General features: G+C 38.4%; 1 protein-coding gene across 2 annotated transcripts in view; it reads right to left on the bottom strand.

Annotated features, from left to right (window-relative positions):
• Window positions 1-414: 414 nt before the first annotated feature.
• Faxc (failed axon connections homolog, metaxin like GST domain containing) overlaps window positions 415-16,325 on the bottom strand; it is a 69,226-nt gene continuing 53,315 nt past the window's right edge. For both annotated transcript variants that reach the window (XM_071613192.1, XM_027928204.2), the window contains one exon: window positions 415-8,793. In XM_071613192.1, the coding sequence (XP_071469293.1) occupies window positions 8,504-8,793 (290 nt within the window). In that variant the 3' untranslated portion in view covers window positions 415-8,503. The remainder of the gene's footprint in view (window positions 8,794-16,325) is intronic.

Below are 16,325 nucleotides of genomic sequence, written 5' to 3'. Positions count from 1 at the left end.
TTGGTCTATTATAGGGCCTAGCAGCAGCAAAAGCCTTAAGATGTATCTCCAACACTGCTTTTTCTCTTCTTCCTCTACCAGGGTTATCACTCCTCACAATGCTCTGAGGGACACATTAGGCATAAAGTCAAAGCAGGAGAGAATAGGATGGTATATTCCAGAGACCCATGTTTCTTCATTAAAAAAACACTCATTTGAAATTCTATCAGAAAGTTACATGCCTAAAAAATTCATTACCTTGTTCTAATTATACAAGAGCCTTACAACTAAAATATTCTCCTAATCATCTAAGAGACCACCACTTAACAGTATATTAGATGCAAAAATTTCAGATTTTTCCCATGGGTATAAAGTTTAAACATTCAAATTTGCAAAAGGGAAGTGAATTGGAATGAAGACATTCACAGCAAGCTCTTTCATATCCATTAGTTATCATTTACACATCAAATACATACAGCATTAAGACCAAATATACAGAATTTCCACATTTATATACAGTAATCAACATAGTGCACAATTCAAATCTATCTTACAATCAAGTGTACAAGTTTAAATATGGCTTTATAAACTACTAACAATAACTGTGCTAAAGTAACTCATAGGTCCAGAAATAAAAACTGGAATGCCACCTCCACATTGGGCCCTTGATCAGCAAGATGCTATTCATTGTGTTTGCAAAACAGAAAGTGCAGGTAAATGTCTCAGGCAGTGTCCAACGTCAGCCCCCAAGCAGCTGAAACATGGTTCAAATCATGCCAGCATTGGCCCTTGCTACCTCAGATAAGAGAAAATAAATCTGTACATATTCACACATTTGGATACATGATGTTATAAACAAATAGAAGATAAACATATGATTAGTGAGATGATGATTACTGTGTATTATCAAAATGTGTTTTCTGATTGGTGCTGAAATCTGGCAATATATCTTGCATTTGTATTATTTGGGTCCCTCCCTCTTTCTTTTCTTCTTTTTCTTAAATCAGTGTATTTTATTGCAAAATCTTTCAGGAATGTTCAAGGTATCCTAGATCAAGTGGTCTCAAAAATAGAATGAAAAAGAGCTTTCATAAAAGTGGCATCTAATTATTCACTCTTCCCTTCCCCTAACCACAAATGCCTACTTTGAAATTTTTAAAAATGCCAACTTTAAATAAAAATAAATAAATACCTTGACCTAAAATCATGCATCCATGCCTATTTTATATGTATTTGGCCACACGTTACAGACACATTCTTTAATCAATTATGCCTTTCTGGGTGCTACTTGTAAGTATCACTTGCCCCATTCCTCAGAAACTCTAGTGATTACTGGAGAATAAGCTTTTTAAATTTCTATGCCTGTTATGATTCTTAACATACATTATACATCAGTAGAGCAATATATACATATACAGTAATGTATACATATATGTATACCATGAATAATATTCTGAGGGGCGTGCACAGAAAGTTTTGCTGATGAGATGAATAAAAACAAAGGTTTGGAGATCCGCACCTAAATAGGGATGATTTAGGGCGTCTTGAAACATTAAAAAAAAAAAAAAGTCTTCTCTAAAATAAAATGCACTTTTGAGAGACTAGAAGGAACTTCCAAAATTAAAGGAAAGATATCAGGGCCAGCCCCTCTGACTTACCCTCCAAGTTCTCTAGCCTGGAGCAATCCAGGGACACAGATTGGCAGTTAAGATAAAGGTAAATGTTACTTCAGTGTCTCCTACACTGGCCACTTGTATATCCATGACAATCCTTCCCTGCATAGATTGCATTTGGTTTTGATTTGTAAACATGTACTTTTTATTTTTAGTAAGATGTAACCACCTAGAAAACTTTCCAGGTGCCTGACACATCTCCACAGCAACCATATCACCTGGTTGCTTGAAGCTCTGGAAATTGGTACTGTTTCCTTCTCTCTTCCTGCTCAGTGAAATTCTAATACCCTCAAAAAAAGGACTCAGTACCTCACTTTCTCAAACATCACCCTGGAGAAACCCTCACTCACATCAGTGTTTAGTTGTCAGACATTCAGTATCATGCAGATAACTGGGGGAAAAATTCATATGCTTATAACAAGCGTGATCTGATCCATGATGCTTATTACGGGAGGTAAAAATCATTTTGACAGGAGTAACACAAACACCCCTACTGAAGCAGAGGTCCATCCAATATTCGAACATTGTCTTTATCTTACTGCTGTAAAAAAGAAAAACATCACATATAATTAGTTAAACGTAAAAAAATAACCATTAGACATGGTTAATAAACTGTGATCTCTTACTGAGGGGGGTGAAAGGAGTGGAAGGCAATATGAAAGAACACTTCAATTCTGAACTATTAAAGGGGGAAGTCCATCGATTGCTGTTTGAAAGGGGGAGATGATAGTAAATGTCCGAAGCATTCCTCTCTTCAAGTCCTTCAATGAAAAATTATATTATTCTCTCTGTTCAGCCACCACTAATTAACACAGCAATTCAAAAGCTGGATCTTGTTTTTTTTAAAGTGATGGGGAATTTTTTTTGAGAAAAATTACTAAAGAAACTATTTAAATATTATTGATAAATGAAAAATTATTCTAGTGCTACAGAATAAAAACAAACAAATAAATAAAAATAAATACTTGCTGGTGAAGGGTGGAAGGTAAACTAGTCTTTTAGTGACACTACTTTCTATAAAATTAATTGATCTTGATAAATATACATATTGCTCTATGTGTAGTGGATAGTTTCAAAACATTTAAAGCTGTAATGAGAGACAAAAGGAATTTTCTTTAAAAATATGCAAGATGGCTACCAAGTTCATTTTTGAAATTATTTAATTATATACAAAACTTCAGGGTACTATACTAACCTTTCACTCGAGGTAACTTGTTTTCCCACTGAAATGATTCAGGATTTCCATTAGTTATTAGTTTTATTATTCTAATGGCTCCCTTTATTTACCCACAAATTAGACACTTGGAGACTATAATCCTCACGAAAACCAAGCTTCCTAGTTTGTCATGGTCTAGCCAACAGAATGAGTTTTGGAGAGTTAACATTTGGTGACAAGTTTCCTGCTTTGGCAAGAGCCAGAATGATCAAGGAAGTCACAATGTCATCCATGCTATTTGTCAGTACCCTGTATAACCATCTCCAATGGGCAAGGCCAATAAATTGCTCTTTCTATCAAATCTTATCTTAAATATTTAGGAAACTTAAATATTTTAATATATACTTGAAAGTCAGGGACTAAAAAAACAAAGTTTCTGCTAAGGAATTCAAAAGAGGCAAACATCCCACAGATGTTTGCATTTATCTATGACAGTGGCAAGAATCCTACAGGTAAGGGGCACCTCCCTCCGCACCCACCAAGAAGATACTTTTGAACTGTGAATGTTTCATTCAGAGCACCAGAGCAATTGGTGTCCAGCAGTTTACAATCACAAGCAATCGTTCCCTGGACCTGCTCAAGATGGGCTGGCAGAGCTCAGCATTTAGACTGGGAAAGATTTATCATTGGATAAACTTTCACCAGTACTTGCTCATCTTAAACAATAATACACATAAAGAACAAAGGACCCTGGGTCATAATCAAGAATTGAAATGAAAATAATTTCACTCTGTTAAAAAAGAAAAGGATAACCTCAGTCATTCCCTATTAACAAAAAAGACTCTATTCTTTGAATGAAAATACATTCCACAATTTTTCCATACAAAAATGAATGAATACAGGAAAAGTGATTATGTGGATCTTCTTCCTAGGAAAAATCTTCCTGGGAAAAATCTTTCCCATAAAGCCCCTTACCAAGTGGTCTACTCATGCAGAAGTGGTGGGTTTCAGGGCTGAAATGAAATTCAATTGGTCTGGAACTCACTTTGACGAATCAACTTTTTGGATGGTTAAAGGATAAACAATGCTGACAACAAGCAGAACCCTATCACTTTCAAAACTCCAAACCTGTCAAACAAAGATAATTTCTCAGATAATGTAAAGCTGCTTTTCTTTCTTCCTTCTCTGTCACTCAACATACACTCAGCATGGATAATAGTGATTGCTTTTGTTTGTATATCTCATGTTAATTTTTATCCTCTCAGGATCTGTTAAAGAACAAACAACTATAATAACACTTACAGACTCTAGAAGATCTCTTCAACCATCAGGAATACCCTATGGAATTCATGAACAATTTCAAATCTCTAAACCTCCTAAATTTATATGTAAAATTTTAGGTATTTGTATATATGTACTTTTGGGGAATAGGGTCTAGGACTTTCATGAGATTATCAGTAGAAACTCCCTGACACACACAAAAATGAAAACACTACTTTATAGCCCATTTTCTGAACAACCTTTCCTATATGGCCTTCAGGGAAGGAAATGATAAGCACTTTGTTTTTAGAGGAAGAGGATATTATAATGAGGTGGGAATTCTTCATGCGGAACTGATGAATCTGGGCCTTAAGAGATGGGTATGACTGGGGCCAGTGAAGAGGAGGGTAGGGCATTTCAGGAGGGGGACTGGCATGAGCAGAGGAACAGAGGTAGGAGCACATGAGGCATGTTTAGGCAGCAGCAATCACGTTGACCTGCTGCGCTGGAGGGCTAACACAGAGGAGCCAAGGGAGATGAGTGAATAAGGAAATGAGGATGCCAAGCCCCATGGGGTAACCCTCATCCTGAGGCAAGGGGAGCATTCCAGAGGGCCAGAGAGTTTTCTTGAAAGATTACTCCAGTGGTAATGGGTGGGATGGATCAGGAAAGTGGCCAAGTGTGTAAAAAAAAAAAAAAAAGTCAATTACAGAAATCTAAATCCAAGCAGAAGAGGATGCCCTGAAATCAGAAGGCCTTGTCTGCAGTTACCCACTCTATAGTCAGTGAGTGTCCCAGAACCAGGGCACAGGTGGGTGCTTAGTAAAAATTATGTGAGTGAGCAAATGAGCACATATTATTTAAAAGATAAATAAGAGAGAAAGTAGATTCTTGGTGATTTGAAAACCCATCTTGCTACTATTCATGAAGCCTAGCAGTGCCAGGCACAGATACTAAGGAAAGGTCTGTTGAATTGTCCCGAAATAGGCTGACTAGATTTGGGGGATGACAGGGAAGGAGGATTCCAAGCACACTCTGAGAGAGGCTGGGGCTGTGCTGGTTCTGTAAACATGGACTCATTTCTCAGGAACATGGGTTTATAAGGAAACCAAGCCAAGGTGGTGTAATGAAAAGAATCCTCCAGGACAAGGCAAAAGACCCCAGTCCTGGGTCCTGCCATTCAAATGTATATGTATGTGACAATAGCCAATAACAGCCTCAGTGGATCTCTTGCAGGTGGTTTTCTAGAGCTAATTCTTGGATCAGCTATGCATTTTTAAGATTCTACACTTTCTCCTAAACAAATCTAGGCAAGATCCATGAGGTTAAAATCATTAGCACTTCCTTTCCTTGAATCCTATCCATTTCACAAAAGCATATACTATTACCTCTGTATATGGGGGTAGGTTATGTGTAAAAATTAGACTACAGTTGTGATTCGAGTCCAAATTGTTCTAAGTCTGTAATCAGTTTTCTGATAGTCCCATGGCCTCAGTAATGTCATTATTGGCAATTACATAACAACAAAATGTTAAAGTCTGACAATATAAAGTATATCTCTGCAGGAATTGATACTGTCCTTGTATCTATTGTAATAGACAGCAAAGCATACAATTTCTGCTCATTAATCCTGATGAGTGGAGATGGGAGGTAGATAAAGGGGAAAACTATTTTTACAACAAAAGTTAAAAAACAACAGGTGGCCCCTGATTTCCGTCTTCTGCCCAATCAATTAGCATCTATTAACATTAAAGACCATGCTTCCTTAAGTTACTTTCCAGCAAAAAAAAAACAAACAAACAGAAATTGAATAAGTGAGCTAGATGACCAAAATGTTCCTTAATTTCTTGCCGCTGCTGTTGTTTTTCTTAGAAGTAGCACCTGTTCATCAAATTGGAGAACACTTCAAATCCAGGTAGCTCAAGAATAAAGCACATAAAAATTAAAGCAAAGCACATAAAAATTAAAGCCCTCTCACACTACAGTGATTTTTGTTTTGGTCATTTGGATTTCATAATCCATAAAGTAAAACTGGGGCATATTCCAGGGTTCCATACAAAACGCTGAATACCAGGTCCTGAGCCTCAGGTGGCAATGTCCATTCGTGCCTCTGTGGGAGGTACCTGGATGAAATGAATATAGTTCTAACCTCACTTTGAACACTGGCTTTCCACATACTTGCTCCAAGTAATACACAGTAAAAGCCATGTGAATCTACACACTCATACTTAATCATCCTTACAGCAAAATGCACCACATTGGTGCTATACAGTAATAATAAATCGTAGGCAAAATTTCAAACTTTCTTTTCAGCTAAGGGTGGGGAAAGGGCAACTCAATCTTTGTGGAGACAGGTCTACAGTCCACTTGCTCATTATAATCACATTTCTGGGCCAGGAGTTTCCCTCGGTACACAGAGCTGCTACCAGCTGGCCTTAGAACACACTTGCTGAAGAGAGAGGAGGCAAGTGGGCTGGAGACTTAAAACAGGCTTATTCATGCATATCTTCTCCACCACATTCTCATTAAACATCAGACAGACCTTTCCAAGAGTAGTGGTTTTAATAAAATATTCACAGCTACACTTTCTGTGGAATAAGAATTTCTAAATGAGGGTATCTCAGCATTTATTCCCAGTTACAAATGCCCTGCAGTTGCTTAATTGGTAAACAGCCTCATAATCTCTCCCCCTTTACCTCTCTGAGAATCCACAGCAGTCTTTTAAGATTGTTGCCTATGATCTTCACTCAGAGTTTCTTTTTCAAGCAAACTACATGAATTTTCCAGAAACTTCTTTTAAGAAGTGCCTCTTTAAAAGCATTCCTTGCCCCAGTCAGAAGCAAAGTAGCTTTGTTTGCAGGTACACTGACTCTTCTATCCCAAATCCACTGCCATCACACAGGACCCTTACCCCTATTTCCCCTGAAATCCTATGTCAAGAAGAACCAGGTCTTCAGAGGGAGTGCCTTCACAAATATGGGTAACTCCAACAGTTTATGTGCTCTGTGGAGAAGGAGGGAGGATGTGAAGGGATGGGAGGTCCGGAAGAAACACTAAGATCTGTCCTCAGTGTTGCCCTGCTACACCGGGAATGGCTGGAAACACCAGAAAAGCTGCACAAATGAAACTGCATATGATCTATCACTGCAGAGTGCTTTGATACAAGGAACATGATCCTCTTCCTACTTCACCTTTGCAAGGTTTGTTTTCATAGGACATTACAAGTTGGCAAGCTTCTGCCTACAAAAGTCAATCAAATACTTTCCCCTGCGTCTCTGTTAAACCCACCATATTCCTGAAATTTATTCTCTCTCAATTAATCCAACATGGCAACTTAACATTCTGGAGGCAACAAAGAACATTCCAGTGTGAGTTCAGACAATGAAAACAACACTTTTCTGCAAATACACAGTAGAACTGAAAACCATTTGTAGCTAATGATGACTGATAAAAATATTTCCAACATTCTTTTAATAAAAGATTTTGACTCAAGAAAGATCACAAAGAGGAATGATGACTAAGTCCTAACTGTGGCTTTGCTTGTGTTTCAACTGCTCAGCTTTTATAAGTGACTGTGGTGGTTGCTCTCTGGATATGGAATTTATTGGCCCTCAGATCTTCACACATATGAAGCACAATAAAAAATTAAATGATGTGTTCATGTCACACCACTTCCAAGAAGTTTAAAAGCACTGCACGAATGTTACCAAATGAATCCCCACAACACCCCTGTGAGGTAGGTAGGTGGAGAGTATCGTCAGCCCCACTTTACAGGTGGGAGAAATGAGGCACACAATAGTTAAGGTTCTTGCCCAAAATCACACAGTTAGCCACTGGCAGAGCTTAGAATAAAACTTACATGGATTAGCACCTAGCACAGTGCTTTGCACATAGTAGGTGTTCATTGCATATCTGTGGATTTTGACCCACATCTCAACATACAATATACATACATGAAGTACAAGCAGCCACCAAGAAACATTCATCTCCTCGATTTGTTTTTTCTGATGGTATCTCCCATTACTTCAAACCCTGGTGGATGAAGGATGTTCAAGAATCCATCTCACAACTAAGACTCAGCTGCCGAGGATCAGTACAAACACTATCAGCTGATGGCCCGCTCACTCACCTGCTCTACCACGCAATATTAGTTTTCTAATGAAAACAAAAATGGATTTCAGGAACCATGCTGATTTTTTTTTTTTTTTTTTTGCCTGTTTGTTTTCAATGGAGCCATCTGAATGGTTCTGTGTTTCATTTTTACAAAAAAGAAATAAGGCGGCTACAGTCCAGTTAGTGTGTGAAAACTGGGCCAAGCACGAAGAGTCTTCTCCCAGCTCAGATGGATTTCTACCTGGGAGATCGATTGACCCCCAGAGAGTGGCAGATCCAAAGGAAATGGGTCAACAAAGGCCTGATGTCTCTGGCAGGGATGTCACTTGCACTGTTCGTGGTCTGTGTAGTCGTCCATGTCCACGTCAGAATCAAAGAGCGAGTGTCCAGTGAAATCCGTGTCTGGGGTTCTGGAGAAACTGTTCTCCGCGCCCTCATCTTCAAAGGTCTCTGTCCTTGAGTAAAAGCTGAAATCCAGCAGGGGAGTGTGCGTTTTGCTGCCTTCACTGCTCTCCTCCGACTCATAGATGGTGTTGTCGTCATCGTGGTGCCACTCGGGCCAGAATTTCCTCCTTATCCTCTCGCAGTACATGGCAAGGTTGATCAGCTCCCCTGCAGTGTGGTAGGAAAAACAGGGTTATTCACTCTCAAAGGCATCAAGCTCACAGTACTTGTAGGAATGTCTGTGTCCTCCCCAAACCCAAATGCTGAAATCCTAACCCCCGCCAGGTGTTGGCCCTGGCTTTGGTTTGTGTCTCATAAAAGGGGCACAGGAAAGCTGCCTCAGCCCTCCACCATGTGAGGACACAGAGGGAAGGTGTTCACTGTTGGTGATCCAGGAAGCAGGTCCTCACCAAGGCCCCCTACCGGCTCAAGCCATCACCCTGGACTTCCCAGCCTCAAGGACTGTGAGTAATTAATACATTTCTGTTGCTTACAAGCCACCTAATTTATGGTATCTGAAGACATCCAGCCACCAAGCTTCCTGGGGAGTGTGGAAGAACGAGGTGAGTAGATATTCACAGAGCTTTTCCACAGAAATACTGTCAAAATATTTAGATTTTTATGAACATAATAAGAAAAATTAAACTCAGTAAATGGGATAAATGAAGCAAAGGACTGGGTCCTGTACTACAGAGAAGAAGAGGAATTGTTCATCCAAAATGGCAGAAAAATTGCCATCTTTTCTCTGGGAAGCATTTTATTGTTTTGTTGACACACCAATAGTTAATGTGCTGATTGGTTCATATTTAAATTAATTTATATTGTATGAAAATACACCAACTGTGGGTTGCATTATATCGGCCAGAAGTCATCATTCATTCCACAAATCTTTGTAGTGTTATAGGTCGGGTACCATGCCAAGTTGCTGAAAAAATTATGTTAGAATAAAAACTTTGCCCTAAATAATTCATAAAATAGATTAACTCAGAATTTTCTGTATGGATCAATGTACCTAAAAACACATTTAGTAAAAACACATTTCATAAAACATTTTTTAATCTTCCAAATAAAATTTAAAAATTTTTGGGTTCCCAGTAAATCACTGGACCACTCTTTCATATGAATCAAAGAGACATTTACGAAGTCACTAACATATCGGTATTTGTCTAAAACATGACACAGTACTGGAGTTCCATTTCCTAATTCCAAATGAAGAAAAAGTGAGTTTTTGCCTTTGATCCACCAGATGGCAACATTGCCTTTAAAAACACAATTTATCAGTATTTCTCATAGGACATTATGATCCTTAGAATATTGTTTGGATCTTTTGAACTATATACACATTCAATTATTATGTAGGTAATCCATATTTTATTACAAAAAATACAGATAAGCAAAAAATTAAAAAATTACCAATAATCCTCTTCTCCATAATAACTTTTTCACTGATATTCTTCCAGAAATTTGTTTCTATATATATTTACATTAGCTATATAGAATTGACTATATAGTATGTTTTCTGTCCACCTTTTTCCACTTATCAGCATATGGTGAAAATTTTTTAATTTTACATTATGACTACTATGATAATTTTGTAGTATTTCATTATGTACATGAACTATATCACAGTTTCATTTTGCTTTAACCAAACCCCTATCACAAGTTACTTGAGTTGTTTTTGTACTAATAGCTCTATTGATTGTAGCCTGTAACCACTCTATTTTCATTTTCTATTAAAGAAAATATATATTCTCATTTTGAAAAAACTAAAAGTCTATATACATAAACTCTATGAATACATAAAGAAGAAAACAAAAAATCCCTAGGATCTCATCAACCCAAAATAATCACAATTAGCATTTTGATATAATTTTTTTCAATACAATTTCTACTTACTTACTGCCATTATTATTTCTTATGATCTCCTATAACATTATTATAGACATTTTTCCATGTCACTGAAATTTTTCAAAGCTTGATGGCTGTTTGGCTGAACTAAACAAATGCCCTACAAACATGACAAAGCAAATTCTCCTGCTTCTTGGAATCTGTAAACCAATTAACTTGTACTGGTTCCAAGTCATCATTTTCAGTCTTAGATCATAACAGTGCAATCCCTACTGTGTAGGAGTCCATTCTCATTACCTTCTGCTAGAAGATATGGATGTACATGCTCAGAGCCAGAAGCTAAGAAACAACATCACTGCTTCTCTTGAGGAGATGCATGTAAAACCTTCCAGTATTTTCCCAAGAGAACTTCCAATCATGCAACTCCTCCCCAGGTATTGCTACTAATCACAGATAATCAAGAATTGGGAAAAAGATGTGGAGGAAACAGTAAGAGGGAGAAAGAGAATCTAATGAGAAAGGTACAGAACCATTGAAAACTAGATGTGTGGTGCACATGTGTAATCCCAGGAACTCTGGAGGCTGAGACAGGAGGATCGCAAGTTTGACACCAGCTTCAGCAACTTAGAGAGGCCCTCAACAATTTAGGGAAACTCTGTCTCAAAATAATAAATAAAGAGGGTTGGGCATGTAACTCAGTGGTAAAGTGTCCCTGAGTTCAATTTCCAGTACCACCACCACCCCCCCAAAAAAAAAAACAGCCATCAAAGATGATTTATGGACATATCACAGTAGGTTCAGAGAACAGCCCTGTTTGACTCAATCAAATCCATTCACCATGAGCTGCTCCCAAGGAGCAACTAGGAAAGCCAGAACTATTCACAGGACCCTATAACTTTATCCACTTCTTTTGTGGGTGTTTTTATTTTTTATTTTTTTTAGCCTTATTTCTTCACCTTTCCTTCAAAAGAGGTTCCTCCTTTGTGATTGTACGACATCAATACTGCTTCAGTGTGACAGAATAAAAATTAACAACCATATTAGCAAAATGTACTCCTTTCTGCATGCTAGGCACTATTTGCAGTGCTTTACTCATCGGTTATACTAATTCCCTCCTGTCCTTCCCCATAACACTACTCTGTCTCTTTGAGTGGACAGCCTGGCCTTGGAATTAATAGCTTTGTGCTACTATGTTAGAATATTTCTCTGCAGTTCTTTCCTGGGTTCTCAAGAATTATGAGATGACAGGTACCACCCTTTAGTGGCAATGAGCTGTCATGAAATAAGTAAGAACTCTATCACATGGCTGAGAAAGGTCAGCCTTGATGAGCAAGAGCTGAGATCCACACACCCCTCCTCATATCCTGCCCCTGAATAAAGGGTAAAATAGATAGGGAAGCTCTAGATTGGCTTTGCTCAATTCTTCTTCCGCCTAGATTCCCCATTAGCTATCATCCAAAAGAACAAAAAAGGCTGGCAGTAGAAAGCACTTCTGTGGCATGTGTGTGTGTGCACATGTACGAATGCAAATATGATATGCCTGGGTTAATGTAAATCCCTATACTGAATATGTACACTTTGTGAAATAAAAGAAAAACCACATTTCTTCAAAGAGTAGTCAACAATCCGATAACAACTTCATCCTCCAGAATGGTAAAAACTAAAGTCACCCAATGCTGAGGAGGCTGTGGAAGTCAAGCATTGAGTTACATGGCTGGGGTAAGAACAAATTGTTGTAACCTTTTTTTGGAAAGTAATCTGATGCTCCCCACTGAAATTTAAAATGTGTATACCTGATGGCCCAGAGTTCCACGTCAAGTACTTTATCTGCTAAAAGAAAAGCATCAGTATATGAAGATCTATGTGCATGGATGTAGCATTACATGTTAGGAAAAGACTGAGGAAGGTGAGGAAGAAAAAGACAAACAAGAGTGGGAGGAGGAGGAAGAAAAGAAAGAGGAAAGGAAAAAGATGGAAACAGTCTTGAGGTCCATCAGTAGGGACTGAATTAACCATTCTGTAGAATATTGTGCAGTTGTTTAAAAAGACATGATATTATTAAGTGGGAAAATTCAAGTTAGAAGAGTAATATGTGTAGTTTTATTCTATTATTTGTTTTAAAAACAGTAAAAACAACAAACCACAATAGCTACACATGTGTTGTAAATTTGTGCATGTAAAAGAAAGGCACAAGAATGATCCACATTAAATCCCCAATACTAATTATTCCATGGGGTCTGTACTGGACATGAATGAAGGGGAAGACATGCACTTTTTAACCTATTCCCGTGTGATTTGGCTTGTGACCATCGTATATTACTTTTTAAATTTGAAAAGCCAATAAAATAAATTACTAAAAAAAAAAACCAGTGATATTATCAGACAAAGAGGATATTTATCAGAATGCTGAATGCTTCTCTACCCAGAGGACAGTCCTAGACAGAATAAGGAGACTTTCTCTTGGAGTTTCTCACAAGGAAATTTCTCCATTGCTCTTTGAAAAACATACAAGCATTATTTTCTGCATCAATCTAATTTCTCTAATAATCAAAAACATTCTGTACAATTTAACACTGTAAACCATGTCAGCCAGATTCAGAATCCTGGACTAAGTTTCTCCCAGCTGCCTCTCATGTATGGCTAGAATGAGAGAGAGGGAGACGCCTGCCAGAGCCCCCAGCACCACCTGCCCTCGCTGGGTCATTAACCAGCAAATATTTGGAAAACACGGGGCCAATACCCAAATGCACTCATGTACTCTGCAGGCATGTGCTCAGCACCTCCTTGTCCCACACCTGTGCTAGGTGCTGGCAACAGCCTTGATTGCTCTCTTTAGCATTTGTCACACAGTAAGAAGCCACCAAGCGTGCCTTCTTCTGAAAAGTGCTAACATGGCTTGAATGCTGTGGATGAGGATACTCCCTCTGCCTCATCTCCTTGAAGCTAAAGATTGAGAGCAAGGACACTAAATCACAGATATCAAAACACACAACCCACAAATACCATTTGATTCAGCCCTTTCCTAACAGCCAAATCCCCCACCACAACCTCTTCCACAGTCATATGACATTCTCCCCACTTTCTAATCCTTTAAGCCAAAAAGACACCCAAGGACAATTAATAATCATGGGTGAAAGTTGCTGAATGAAGTTTTTCTTAGAACATGGAAGGTCGTGTTCCTTACCAATTTAGAAAATAGTGTTAAAGTCTGTGGTTTCCTTATGGCTCTAGAGGGCGGGCAGTTGTAACATAGGTCTTCCCTTCTCCTTGCTTCAATTTCACTTTTTGAGGCTTTCTTAAATTCCCTACATCTATTTTGTTTATTTCATTTTATTTATTTATTTTTGGTACCAGGATTGAACCCAGAAGCACTCACACTGAGCCACATCCCCAACCCTTTTTATTTTGTGACAGGGTCACGCTAAGTTGCTGAGGGCCTAACTAAGTTGCTGAAGCTGGCTTTGAACTTGCAATCCTCTTGCCTCAGCCTCCTGAGCCACTGGGATTACAGCCATGCACCACTGCTCCCAGTCCCACATCAAATTAACTGTTAAATTAACACATAATTCTCTAATGAGGACACCCCAATTAAAACAAGGATTCTGATTCCACATTGAGAGTGTTGCTGAAATAAAACAGATTATTTTCTTACTGTAAAGATGGCAAAAAAAACTTCTAAATAAATTATATTTAGCCCTAATAAGGGAAATAAAATTAGAGATGCTTTTCGGACATTGCTCTTGGAAATGTAAACTTCTATGGCCTTTCTAAAAAGCAGCTGAGACATGCAGACCAAGAGCTTCTACCCTTTGTGATACTAATTCCCTATCTAGAATTCAGTGCAGGAAATAACCAGAGACAAACAGGAGTACATGTTTACAACAATATTCACTACCGAATAACAGTAAAAATTATTTGAAATAATACACAAGTCCAAAGGAAGATTAATCACATGTAGTACAATGTAGCTATAGGATAGGATATTATGGAATGACTACAAAAGCATGTTTGAAGAATATTTAATGGCAAGGTGGAAAGCTATAATACTTGGTTTATTTTAAACATCAGGTTATAATTGGATCAATATTATGGTCCCAATTTTTTAAAGTATATACATGCTTGTACTTGATGAAGATACATACCACAATATTAACAGAAGATCTCTGTGGATGATTAACTCACAAGTTACTTTTCATTCTTTGAAAACTTTTCTATCTTTTCTAAATTCTATCCAATAAACAAGTGATATTTCATATTTATATCTAAATATATAGATGCATACATATACGTATATTTTAAGCATGGTTGAATATTCAAAATCTGCCCTCCTACACACCTAAATTAAGGAAAATTTCTTACTATTCTACATGATTCCAGAAGTAGTTTGTGTGGTTTTGTCAACAATTAGGACCAGGGCTGGGGATGTGGCTTAGTCGAAGAGTCTCTTGCCTGAAGAGTCATTAGGCCCTGAGTTTGATCCCCCGCACTGCCAAAAATAATAATAATAATAATTGCTGGGACTAAAAATTTATATTCAGTCACAGCCCTCCTCATGTGGCAAGGCCAGCAGAGCCATGGCTGTTCCAAAGCCAAGGCCCAATCCCATCCACTCACACTCTGGATTTGAGCCAGTTCTTAATTATCTAGGCTCTTAGTTGTTTTCACTTATGCCCTCTCTCTTTACTTCTTGGGAAAGTCTCTACCACAGAGAGCAAAAGCAAGGAAAGAAGTTAAGTCCATTTGGTGCACAAAGGACATGGAACTACTGCCAAAGTAAGAATCAGAGACACTCTGGACTTTACTGATTAATGCTGCAAAAGTCCCCAGGGACAGCTGGAAGTCCCTGGCACTGCTTTAAGAATCAACATTCCTGCAACTGGGTGCTAAAAGTCCCTGGAAGATAATGGTGTCAGATTCCCCAGACGTGTGTGTCTCAGGGAGGGACCCAAAATCAATCCTCAAAAATGGCTGATCATTTATTTCCTTTAAGAGAATGTCTCAAGTTCTTTTAAGTCAAGAAAACATACTTTGTTTTTAAAAGAAGGGATCCTCTGAAGTCACAGTCCTACTGATAAGGATCCCCCAAATAATTCTAACTAAATAACAGATTACCTCAGTGTGTGTGTGTGTGTGTGTGTGTGTGTGTGTGAGAGAGAGAGAGAGAGAGAGAGAGAGAGAGAGAGAGAGATTATGGGAATGTGTCTGGGTAGAAATGTAGGTATATGTGTACAGGTGTGTGGAGTTTGTGCATACAGGAGTATGTGAGTAAACAAGGTACATCTTTATCACAATGATTTAGCTGGAAGTCCCTGGGACTGAAATTAAATGTCAGTCCAGCCAAGTGTGGTTGGTCATGCGTGTAATTTTAGCCACTCAGGCAGCTGAGGCAGGAGAATTCCAAGTTCAAGGCCAGCCTCAGCAATTTAGCAAGACCCTATCTCAAAAAACTGGCTGGGGATATAGCTGTGTTATAACGACCCTGGGTTCAACCTCCAGTACCAAAAATAAATGTCAGCCCCACTCAGCTAACCTTCTGGAAGATCTTCAATAAGTACCTGAACCATTTCAGCCAAATCTGGTAATGTATCTGGAAGTCCACCCACAAATGAAGTCTACCCACTGGTCTCATCTACACCCCAGCCTGCTCAGTTGAGCACAAACTCTTCAGTTAAATCTTGTCAATCCCCATCCCAAACTTAAATATTGAATTATGACCTCCACATCCCCAGCCCCCAGGTACTTGCTTAGATACTACTTTAAAATAAAGATGACTTCAAACAGTTCCCACCCACCTACACAGTAAAAGCCTCTCTGAGAGACACAGCTGTCATGTATTATTCCATCACTCTACC

The sequence above is a fragment of the Marmota flaviventris genome, chromosome 6 (genome assembly GCF_047511675.1).
Source record: "Marmota flaviventris isolate mMarFla1 chromosome 6, mMarFla1.hap1, whole genome shotgun sequence".
NCBI lineage: Eukaryota > Metazoa > Chordata > Mammalia > Rodentia > Sciuridae > Marmota > Marmota flaviventris.
This window is presented reverse-complemented; position numbering and strand designations above follow the sequence as displayed.